The 12,318-nt window shown below is 31.0% G+C and overlaps 2 protein-coding genes across 3 annotated transcripts; both read right to left on the bottom strand.

Annotated features, from left to right (window-relative positions):
* Positions 2,241–7,038, bottom strand: LOC109325844. 2 transcript variants are annotated; one of them, XM_019558438.1, is made up of 9 exons: positions 6,625–7,037; positions 5,485–5,534; positions 5,296–5,383; positions 5,024–5,119; positions 4,694–4,774; positions 4,476–4,567; positions 3,516–3,611; positions 2,910–2,978; positions 2,241–2,538 (listed from the first exon to the last, which is right to left on the bottom strand). In XM_019558438.1, the coding sequence occupies exons 1-9, from the start codon at positions 6,928–6,930 to the stop codon at positions 2,406–2,408; spliced, it is 1,011 nt and encodes a 336-aa protein (XP_019413983.1). In that variant the 5' UTR covers positions 6,931–7,037; the 3' UTR covers positions 2,241–2,405. The 2 variants fall into 2 exon arrangements, 1 of the variants encoding a protein (XP_019413983.1); XR_002105190.1 differs by lacking the exons at positions 2,241–2,538; positions 2,910–2,978 and adding an exon at positions 3,009–3,102 and having other exon boundaries at positions 3,453–3,611; positions 6,625–7,038.
* On the bottom strand, positions 10,969–11,382 carry LOC109363521 (DUF724 domain-containing protein 3). Its single transcript, XM_019609785.1, has one exon. It carries the CDS (start codon positions 11,380–11,382, stop codon positions 10,969–10,971), a length of 414 nt encoding a protein of 137 aa, XP_019465330.1.

Below are 12,318 nucleotides of genomic sequence, written 5' to 3'. Positions count from 1 at the left end.
ATAAGAAACAAACATCAGATTGTATCCCATTTTCTAGAGTTTGATTTAAATACTTATGAGTTAAGGTCATAAGTTTTAAGATGGAATCCTCACACGTAATAAAATATAGTGTTTGTGTGAAAACTTGCATGTATTATTCTTTAAACAAAACTCTTCAGAAATCTACAGAGGAACAAGACGTGCCATATATGCTATGATACATGTCATATTTGTATCCGTAAGTTATGACACTTCTGTTAATCTTATTGCATAACAACAATGGAACAGCACTTCAGTTTTCTTCCTCTATTAACTTATTATTTTCTATATTTATTAATACAAACTAAATAATGAAAATTAGTCCTTGAATATAGTTAAACAGCTTCAAGGACACACAGAGGTCATACATAAATTTTCTACGTACCTTGCCGACTAAACAAGCCAAATAATGTTTGTCGTTTTCTATTTTCTTAGGTGATTTCTTTTCAGTTTTCAGAAAAACGGTGCTTCTGCTTGTCCTATGAGGACATTTTATCTTCCTAGCTTTAATTGTAAAGTGGCCGTAAAGATACTGAACCCCACAAATCCCGTTTTCCTTTTTGTTAGACAGTGAAAATCAGCAAAAAAAGACATAAACCCTTTTCTCCTTTAACGTAGATTTGACTAAAAATTTGGTTTCTATTTCCATGTCACTCTTTGTCTATCAAATACATAATGAATATGCAATGCAACTGGCCCTCCCTTACTTTTCTCTTCTTTTCCCTTTCTTTTCTCAAATACATCACAGAGTGGTGCCAAGACATGTGGCTGTTGATTTTACAAAAGATAGGGTTGCATGGTAAAGGTCCATCCAGTTATACGTAGTTATGGTTATTTGTTGAATAGTCCCTGTCTTAAATTGCTTATTTGTTGTATTAGAAAAAGGTATTCGCTTATTTTGAAGTTTTCTAAATAACTAAGACAATTTAGGGAGTCATTTTTGAAGAACTTTGATAAGGTTTGTTCCCATGGCCAATTCTCATCTCAGGCAGATTATAAGTTCGGAGACAATCACATTGGTAGGCAAAGTAAATGGGGCAATGGGTCATTCTCTATGACTCAACCTATCTTGCACAAATATTAATATACTAACAATTGTCGATAAAAAATTACTATCTTCGTATTAGAAAGAAGAAGAAACTAGATCCACTTATTTATTCATTTTTACTACAACCTTCTTAATATAGAGTTTTTTGCAATTTGCTCTTATAACTGGATATTTTTACAATCATATTATTGGGAATACAGTAAAACACTTCGTAGTCCTAAGGTACAGGTACAACCAAAATTGTACACCAATATATTTCTTAGGTTAAAAAAATGAATTAGTAGATGAAAATTAAATATTTCCCTTTTTGGAAGTGTTTAACACAGGAAAGAAAATTTTCATAAATAAAATAGAATGAGAAAGACAATGAATAATAATTTTGCAAATGGAATTTGGATCCATTTCATACATCACAACCCTCAATGTTTTGCAAGCCTACACATTGAAGCCAATCGGAGATTCTGACTATCATGTAAAGTTGAGGCCACCTTTGTATTTTTTTTTTAAAAAAAATCAATTAAATGACATTTTTTCATTAGAACATGAATTAAGATAAGAATGGATATATCCATTGTAAGAACCATGTTTATTAGAGATGTGGAACAACATCTAATAACATTGACAGCTATCTATTACCAACATCTAAAACTAGTTTTTGGCTTTTGGCAGCACAGCAAATTGTTTTGCCTTTGACGTTTAACGTTTCTCAAACTGAGAAGTGAGAACATAGGGATTAGTGTGTTTAAAAAAAGAGAAAAAATATACACTGTCATTATATCATTCACCATTAATATTTAATTATTATTGATTTTTCAAAAAAATTAATACAAATAAATAGTGAATAATGAAATACATGTATATAAATCTTTATAGGATCACGTATAGATTTTTCACTCTTACAAAAAAAAATGTAGTGTTTTAATTTACTATTATTTAACTTTGATTGAGGTGTAAAAACTTTTACTTTATCAATCTATATACTATTTTTTCTCTTTCTAATACACAGATTTAGTATTTATTTTTAATTAAAAAACATTTGTCAAATGAATGGTTATAAATGTGCATTTATACTAAGCTCCAAACTATAGAGGAACTAAAGCCAAAAATCAATATTCCAAATATGGAATACATGAGTGTAAACATGTGTCTCTTGATGTAATTAAGATTATTACCATGGAAAACATAAATGTTATCAATGTGTTTGATGTGGGTGAAAAAGACTCATGAACGAAAAGGAAAATAGGTAAATAACTTGAAATCAATAATCCTATACAAATAACATGTTCAATGACATTAGACAAGAATCAAGTAACACAAACAATTTTCTTTTCCGGAATATTTACTCATCTTCTACAGGTACTGTAATGGCATTCTCTATAGCTTGAGAAAAAGTTGCAATCTTATATGTGAAAAAACCAACTAGCATTGGTATCAATTCTAAGTGCATAAATCCATATTCTGGAACGAGAATCCTGCAACCAAACACCATTGTCAGGGCTTGAGCAGTGTTTGAGATTATAAGAAACTAATATAGGTTAATGAACAAATACAAATCCTCTAGGACTTAAATCTAGAATGCAGTATCTGACTTTCAAAATTTGACATAGAAATCAAACAAAATATGCAAATAACTTGATGTTTAAACACAACATGCAAATAAGGTGTTTGTATATTTTGTTTAAACATCAAACCAGTGTCATCAATAAGAGAGGAAACACATAAATACGAAAAGTGCTATACTTGGCATCCCTAAAAAGAGATCAAGAAAATAGCTTTGCAAATTAAATTGATTTCGGTAACAAAAAAATAATTGTTTGAGTTGCATATCCTAAGGGCGGCTTACCCATTCCAGCGGTTATAAACCATGACTAATACAACAGGAACCAGTAACCTTGGTTGCCCAATTGCTCCCCTGCAAGTAACATCCCATAAGACCTATCTATATCTAGAATAACAATCAAATCAACAAGGTGAAAAAATATTTAAATGGATCTTGGCTACTTCAAAAAATAAAAAAATGAGGAACAAACTCTGAAAATAAGGGTCTGTTTGTGAGTTAGGTTTTGAAGGGTAAGGAAGGGAAATGGAATACTCTTGAGCTATGTTACGAGTGTATTTTATGGCTCTGAAACATTTCCCTCCGAAAACCAACTCGCAAACAAACCCTAAAAGAAATTCAGTTCACACCTATATAGTATACTAGGTGGAACTGTGGAAGAGACCCCTATATTCAAACTATATTTATAATGAGATATGAGCCAAGGTCAAATTTTGATACCTTTCCTTTATCATCATGTTATATGCCTGCTATAAACTTAAACATGGAAAAAATATTTTTGGAAAATTACTAATGACAAATAAGAAATTTCAAACTTGACTAATGAAATAGTAGTTGGCAACAAAAAACTTTTTTAAATTCTGCAAAATAAATTTATCATATATGGATTACTTGACAAGGGCCCTTGGACCATCTGTTCTTAGTGAGTCCACGCTCGTTGACAGCATCCGAATATACGCCAAAGAACCAAGAAAGCCAACACCAAAGCTGAATACATGAGAAAAGCGTATATTAAAAAAATTAAATAATCCTTAAAAACTTCATTTTGAAGGATGCTTGATGTTCTGAAATGTTAGAAAATGACTAATATTTCACTTTGCATCAGTAGTTTTGTTTTTTAATGACTGCCAACAGTGTGGATTTAACCAGTAGGTCTCTCAATGCATTAATTATCCCTTTACCATCTCAAAGTGCACTAGTGTCTGTTCTGAGGGAGGAGGAGAGATAGAATGAAATAGGGTAAAGGGTAAGGCATGTTTAAAAGTTAGCTTTTAGTAGAGGAGGGGAACGGAGCAGACACATTGACTCGATTCTCCTTCTTAAGAGGAAAACTCATTTCTTTCTGAAGTGGGATATTGTTAGAGCGAGAATAATTGTTTTTAAAAAACTGCTTTATTTTCTTTCTTTTCATATCTCCCTAAATTCTAATGAAATATGAGGAAAATGTATTCTCTTTCAATCTCTCCTTTCACTTTCAAATGCCAGGAATGTAAATCTCCTACCACCTCTTTCTTTTCCCTCCATGTTGTTTCTATTCTTTGAAAGCCCTTGTGTCTTTGTCCAACCCAAATCCCCAAACACATTATTAAGACTTTTTCACGTGTACTGGCTAAAAATAGTACAAACGGAAAAATGCTTTGTTAAGTGAACTGTTAAAGTTAAAACCCCATCAGTTAAACCAATCCAGAAGGGAGTTTTCAACTCAAATATCTCGAGTATTTATATTGGATGGTGGCTGGTATTAAACTATATTTTAGCTCTCAATTCTACATTTTTAATGGCATAGGTGAAACATAAGAAAGAGTTGGGAATATCTTAAATTCTGAATAAACGCGCAATGAAACTATGTACCTAGCTGCAATCTCGGGAGAATAAGAAACATAAGCTGAAACCAGACCGACACCACCTATACCCAATGTAACCAGTTGCAACTTCCTCTTTATCTGTGATCCCAAATAAGTTTGAGAAGAGAATTAATAAGGTTTGATATTTGATCATTGTAACAATGCTAGAGGGGCAGATTGCATGACATCTATTGAAGAAAAGTAACCAAAAATGTTATTGAGTACCTTAGCATACTGCTCCTCGGCTTTAGCAGCCAGTACTTTTGGGTCTTCACGAGACCTTCTTAACTCCCGAAACATCACCTCCTATACATAGTTAAGCTTAGATTAGATCTTTGAATAGTAGAAAGCAACCTCCAAATATTACTAGAGATACATAGTCATGTTTCTGCTTTCGGTTCATAAGTAAACCATTCATTGAGATCTACTATATGTCTTACAGCAGCAAATATTAAGTTCTCCTCTGTATCATAAGCTTGAAAGTGATTCCAGTTGATGAGTAAAAAATTAGACCTTAATGATTAGAAGTTAAAGTGATGCCAAAACATTACTTACGCTGCCTCCAGTTGCAGCTTTCGTAGCTCTGTCCCATTTATCTTGTTCGCGGCGTGTTGGCGCCAATTTCCATCTTACTCTCTTGGCTTCAGTAACCTGATCTCCATTTCATTTGAAAAAGGAAAAATGAAATTACATAAAACGCAATTTAAGGTAATATATAGTTTTCTTTTCCAAATAAAACTCAATAGAGAAAGAAAGTTACTACTAAATACTGACATATAATCCATGACATAAAATAAACTTGAAAATTGCAGAGCCAAAACTCTTACATCAGTCGGATCAATCGTTGTCTCGATTTTCTGGTGTAGATTGCGGGTTGAAGGAGCTGACAGTTCTTTGCTCAAATCAACTTCCATACTGTAGTTCATAAATCAAGTAACTTCAGAAAAAGAAAGAACAATAGACAAGAGAAAAAAGCAACCACATTTGAAGACTTTAATTTAGGATATTAGTGAGACCTGTCAAGGCTCATGGCTCTATTTAAGCTTAGAAAACCAGAAGGCTTTTCCTGTTCACACAAATTAATTTAAGTCAGAAAAACCAACTCAAGGAATAAAAAATTTAATTAATCCGATTCACCAAAGTTACTTGAGCTCCAGCAAGAAATGAAAAAGAGAGCATCTTAGAAACCTAATGTTGTGTTGTTTCATTATGATTCATAAGTAAAAAATGAAGTTAAGTGACAACAATAAAGAAAACCAATCTAAACAAAGTAATTGCTCTCCATCCTCTTCTACCACACCCATAACCCTGATTGATATAACTACAAAGCCTTTGACATGCATACCCATTTTGAGTAAATCTATAAATTTGACAATATTATCAAGTGACACAAACGAGGATTATGTAATAAAACCTGGCTTGGACGTTTGCTTACTTTTCGTATCCATTTTCACCAAAAACCAAATCATGTAAATAATACATTTTCCTATCCTTGCACGGACTATCATTACGTAAAAACACACAGACATAGCACCTACATAATGATTAGGTAAGCTTCAATAAAACTTCAATATGTTAAGTTCACAGCTTTGATAACATGGTCTCGTTATGTTAGTTTATACTCAGGTTAGATGGGGGACAATGATGGGTTAGTCATATCCATATTTTTTATAATATAGTCACATTCATAGCCATAGCTTCTATAATGCATAATTAACTAATTAAGATAATTAATATACAGAGAATATAACTAATCTCTGCTGTGGAAAAGTTAGAGCATGTTAACCCAAGTAACTAGTTCTATCTCTAACATTGTTGAGTGGGATTGGGATCAGGTAACCACAAAGATATTCATAGAAAGTTAGAAACTAAAGGTTCTTATTTGTGATCTCAACTGCAATTGTGATAAACATAACTGCAACGGCAGCCGCATTTTAGAACCACACAGAAACTCAAAGTTCAATATTTGGAAATTGAAATAGGTAAAATTAGTTTATCTTGTCTATTAACTCAAACACATAAACAAACAAAAAGCACTCGCCACTACAAACACAACTAAAACTTCCAGAAAATTCAAAATATCAATATTATAAGACAAAAAAACACCCAGATAGGAAATGACTGAGTATAAGAGTAAAGTGAACCAAAATTGGGACCTTTTGCGGTTTAATTTGAGGTTTAGGGTCCTCAATGAGCTTTTTGAAGCGACCCATGAAATCTTTGTTCCACATAAAGTCATCAGAGGCCAAAGGGTCTTCATCATCACCACCCCAATACTTGCGGAGCTTGGTGGTGGTGGAGGTGGTGGGGGGAGGACCACCGTAGTCACCGGGAGCCACCCCAGTGGACCATTTCATGGGCTTTTTCTTAGGAAGAATAATTTTGGTTGGTGGAGGAGTTGGAGATTCTGGTGACATGGGTGTGGCTGCACATGTTACACATGTGTATCGAAGAATTGCCATTGTTTTTTTGGTTCTGAAAGTTGTGTGGGAATGGCAATGGAATAAGTGATGGTATTTGTGTGTCTATTAAATTTCCACCGTTCATGCCCCAATTGCCAAACACACTTGCAAAAATATCTTCCCCTTTCATGAAACACTATATTATCAAAGTAAGCAATGAATATGTAGTATAATAAAAGGGTTTAATATGTATATAATAAGGGTTTTTATACTTTCAACCATTATCCTTATTGATTTGTTAACCACAGTGTACTTTCAAATAAAAATAATACAAATTAATTATAGATAATGTACTAAGTTTTAGAATGTCAGTGAATAGATTTTAACCTCATAATAAAATAATGATAATGTTATCATAGTAGTGGTACTAATAAAAAAAGTGTATTATTTATATATTACTTAGGAGTTTTATATTGGGTCAGTGTATTATCCTAAATTTCATATTTAATTATATTTGTCTTCTAAATATAAGTAATACCATCTTCACACTAACAAATATAGATATTAAACTAAAAATAAAATGTATTTCATGTAAATTATTAAATGTTTGTAATACATAAGTTTAGGTAGAATATTTTTAGAAGATTTAAAATTTGTGCACCAATGTAAAGTTTTTATACTGTCAGCATATTATATGTCATTGATTTGTATTATTTTTATTTGAGAATCAATAGTAATTGATAAATCAATGATAAATGGTTTACTGACAGTGTAAAAAACATTTGCACATTGTATACATATTAAATCTTTTTTCCAAAACCAATGCATCTTACATCATAGGAACATGTGTATAAATGTTCTATATTTATTATGAGTGGCAATCAGATGGGTTTGGATGGATTTGGATTTGTATCCTAATGGATAGATAGAAAACTATCCATCAATCCATATAAATTCATTACATCACATTTTTAAATTATTCAATTCATTCATATCCAATGGATTTCAATCCATCCATTTTATTCATGTATCCATTTTGATGGATTGGATGGATGAATATTCAACCCACTTTTTTTTAATTTGAACAAAACAATTTAAAGAAAAAAAATTCTTTTAAAAATTATTATTTAATAAATCATTTTTAAATATCAATTTAAAAAAATTAAAAAGTGTTTTTTTTAAAAATTACTCTTAATATGATTTTTTTTTTTAAAAACACATTTTAAAAAATAATTTTCTTAACAAACACTTTTAAAAATTGTTTTTTTATAAGCACTTTTAAAAATGTGAATTTTTGAAGTTTTTTTATAAGCACTCTTATAGGCAAGAATCTCTGGTACAAGATAATTGGTAGGGGTGTAAAAGTTCGGTTCGGTTTTTGACCCAATTTAGTGAGTGAACCTAACACAAAGATAAGGTTCGGTTCTACTCGATTAACCGTAAATTTTATTTAGGCACCAAACCGAACCATTCATTACCGGTTCGGTTTTTTAACTTATTTAAAGAAAATCTTTAAGAAATAGATGAAAATTTGCAAGATATAGATTCAACTAAATAAATACTAAACAAATCAATAATAAAATATTTAATACTCTTTCTAGTAAAACAATAATAATTCAACATCTCAACACACTATAAACTTGAAATTTTAGTCCACAAAATCTTCGACAATGTCCAACACAATTTAAGAATGACAAACTTGGTACCAATATTTTAGTCCAACCGTAACACCTAATACTCCACATCATTAGTAATGTCCTCAAATTCTTCCTTTATTTTATTTTAGTTCCTTTATTTAATTAATTTCATCTCTGAATATTGACAAAATGTATACTAGTTTTTTAGTTTTCTTTCTATCTTCTCAATGGATAATAGAGATAATAGATATTTAAGTTTGTTTACTAATTTATTTTTTCTATTTGCATCTTATTTATAATATATATATATATATATATATATTAATAATTCTAAATTTTTAATCATATTTTATCTCCTAACTTTAAAGCTTAATCATTCAAATATAGAATAAAATTATTTTTTAATATGTGGTTGGATTCTAACGGTTCCAAAATTTATAAAACCGTGAACCGAACCAAACTTAAATGGTTCTAAATAAAAAAAACTGAACGGAACCGCGAAACCGAACCGAACCGAACCGCAAAATCGAACCGAACCGCGGAACCGAACTGAACCGCGGAACCGAACCGCATTTTATGGTTCGATTCAGTTTCATCGGTTTCATATTTAAACCGAAATCGCTTACACTCCTAATAATTGGGACTTCTATAAGTTATATGCAATAGTCCATCATCCTGAAATATTTCATTTTATTATTATATTATCACATTAGTCAATTATAAAAATGATATATTTATACTTTATAATAAGATGTTTGGGTAAAGCACTAGGACCGAAATTGTTTATGCTTTTTTGATAAGCACTTTTTAAAATCATAATTGCAATTTTCAACTTTTGTAAAATGTGTGGAATTGTGCTTAGAAATGTGTGAGAGATTTTTTATATTAATATTGAATTAATTGGAAAAACAATTTGTTTTTATCTTTATTTTTTTGGATGGATTGGGTATCCATCCAAATGGATATACCCATGGATATCCATTGGGTATAATAGATGGATTTGAATTCATCAATTATCAACACTATCTATTGGATATCCATTTAAATTCATTAATTCTAACGGATGGATTTTGGATTATGGATAATTTTGCCACCCTAATATTTATCAATTTGAATCATTTTTTTTTTGTCATTAAGGAGAAACAATCATTTTGTTACAAAATAATTAACTTCTATCAGAAAAAATAAGTAATCACAATTTATTTTTTAATAAGGTAGTTGTTTCTTACTATAATTTTTTTAGAAAAAATTGTTTATGGCTACCAAGAAAAGACCATGATAGCAGGAAGCTATTAAATTTTTTTGTATTATCCAGGGTATCCTCTTATCTTATGAGATAAAAATTAATATCTTTGGGGATTCGTGGTTACCCCTCCTAATTAGTATCGCTCTTAGGAATCGAATTATTAACTTTCTAGTCATGGTAAGATTTAGTAGGGTCTTATATTGATAAGCCATGAACCATTAAGGAAGGGTGATTAAGTGATTGTGAAGGGTTAATGTCAGATGTCAGATCATCTTCATTAATGGAGACACAAATAATACAAAAAATAAAAGAAACAATAATATTTGAAGAAATTTTTATTTTTTATATATAATGGAATAACATTATTGTCATTAAAAATACATATAAAATCATGTACTTATATCTTCATTAATGGAGAGAATCTTTTTCATATGGTGGAGCAAAAACTTCTTTTGGCCAAGCAATCCGATATCTATATATGAAGTGGGCATTATTCTTTCTTATAATGAATCTTGAGATTTATAAATATAACATGCCGCTATCAAACATATAACAATGTATTACATCCAGAGGGCAAAAATAATAGAGCATCCAAGTAATACGTCCAAAATCACCATCTTTGAGCCCATGTTTTTAAATTAGATATATAGTATATATCACCGGTAATATTTTAAGAATTAAAGTGAAAACCAATATATTAGCACTTCAATTTATAAAAAAAGAAAGAAAAAAATTAACCAAAATGTTAGCACTTCACATCTATGCATTAACCCAAAAGGTCAAAATAATAATTTAAAAAATCAATCTCCCTTTGCTTGTTTTTCTCTCTTGGACTTTTCAACAGACAGCACCATAGCCCCTGGTATTGCTAATTAACACACTCCAAGTAAATGAACATAAACTAATCCACCAAGATTAAGAAAAAAGACATATAATGAAAGAACTCAAAGAAAAAGAAACAAGAACCATGAAATGGCAAAAAGAAATTAAAACTGAAAGAATAATTGAGCTTTAATTGAAAAGATTATTGAGTTTCAATTACATGGTGCCACTCTCTTGGAAACTAATTAGTTACAAAGCCATATATCATATACCTAAATTCGAACCTATACTCTTCTTGTACTTAAGAAACATTAAAATGAAATAAACATAATCAACATTGATCTTAGTATCACAAAGAACACATCAAATTCAATAAGAATATGATGTGTTAGATCAAACCCATTCCCCATTAACCCATTCTTGATGCACCCTTATCTTAGAACAATGATACGCTATCTCCTCATGCGTTGAAGCGAAATAAACGAAATAGTAAGAACCATTTTTGCCCGTGATTTCACCGACCCACCAACCATCGTTGTCGAAAGCATCGACCTTTTGGTAAAGGAAGAACTGGGTAGCATGAATCTTTGGTGGAAATGGACGAAGCTCTTTTGGGTAAATGGTCTCTGACAATGGCTTTGACTCATCATCTTCTAGAAGGTTCTTGTAACAAACCACGTAGAGACCATTGTCAAGGCGTGACACGATGTTGGCCTCATAGTATGAGCCAAGAAAACCAGGCTCATTGCTGCACACTTCAACAGTGTCTCCTCGAAAGAAATCGATTTTCTTCAGTGGTGGACGCATTGTTATTGAAGGAGAATCTTGATAGAGGGATCTTCTTTGTGGAAAAGAAAGAGAGGGTACGTGTGGAGTTTGGTTGTTTTTGTGAAGATGTGGACATTGAGAAGAGATTGTGGTGTGGTATTTATAGATGTTTGGGGTGCAGTTTTTTGGGTTTTGGTGAATGAGTTTAAGGGTTGAAACTTGACCCAAAAGGTAACAAATTGGGTAACTTGAAAGATTTTTTTATTGTTGTTGATGGTTTTGTTAAACAGAGGGTGATGTGGTTTTTAGCTTGTGGTGAGATATTATAAGATACGTTTTGTTCTAATAGGCAACTCAAACTTGATATGTTTGATAAATAGATCGAATCTAATTAGATAAAAAATTAAATAGATTTGATACTTAAAAACTGTTACACATTTAGCTCATTTGATTGAGTTGGGAAATATAAACAATATAAATAGTATGAATCACTTTCAAACTCGTTTTAAGATGATTTTTTATTTTAATAAAATAGACTTCATATTAATGTGTGGACAAGCATGGACTATGGAGTTTAACAAATTTGTCCATAGAGAAACTGTTCCTTGGTGTGGTTTTGATCTTATCAATGTGATCAATGGTTTTTTCCTTCTTCGAGTGCAATTTGATTTTTTAAATTTACTTGATGCATATGTGATATCTTATTAATCTGTTGAGTTTAAATGGAAAATCTCTAAGATGATTTTATTAGTTATCTTGCTTGCCTACAATGCAAGTTAGTATGTATTTTAAGAAACAATCTGGTAACTAAATTCGATATCATATTTGCTATCCCAAGAAACTGTGTCATGTGTAAAAACTTTATAATAATCATCAATAAAATATTCCTTCAACGATAAGAAATCTAGATGGCAACAACTTAATAAATCGTTTGTTCACATTTGCAAACTCTAGATGACATCAAGGTAGGATCTG

This window comes from Lupinus angustifolius, chromosome LG13 (assembly GCF_001865875.1).
Source record: "Lupinus angustifolius cultivar Tanjil chromosome LG13, LupAngTanjil_v1.0, whole genome shotgun sequence".
Lineage (NCBI taxonomy): Eukaryota > Viridiplantae > Streptophyta > Magnoliopsida > Fabales > Fabaceae > Lupinus > Lupinus angustifolius.
The sequence above is the reverse complement of the archived record's forward strand: the minus strand, read 5'-3'. Positions and strand labels throughout refer to the sequence as shown.

Excerpts from the sequence above, each read along its gene's own strand:
- LOC109363521 (XM_019609785.1), bottom strand. The coding sequence starts at position 11,382 with ATGCGTCCACCACTGAAGAAAATCGATTTCTTTCGAGGAGACACTGTT.
- LOC109325844 (XM_019558438.1), bottom strand. The coding sequence starts at position 6,930 with ATGGCAATTCTTCGATACACATGTGTAACATGTGCAGCCACACCCATG. Across the intron at positions 5,535-6,624 it reads CTCAAATTAAACCGCAAAAG|GAAAAGCCTTCTGGTTTTCT; the intron begins GTCCCAATTTTG and ends TTGTGTGAACAG. Across the intron at positions 5,120-5,295 it reads CAACGATTGATCCGACTGAT|GTTACTGAAGCCAAGAGAGT; the intron begins GTAAGAGTTTTG and ends AATGGAGATCAG.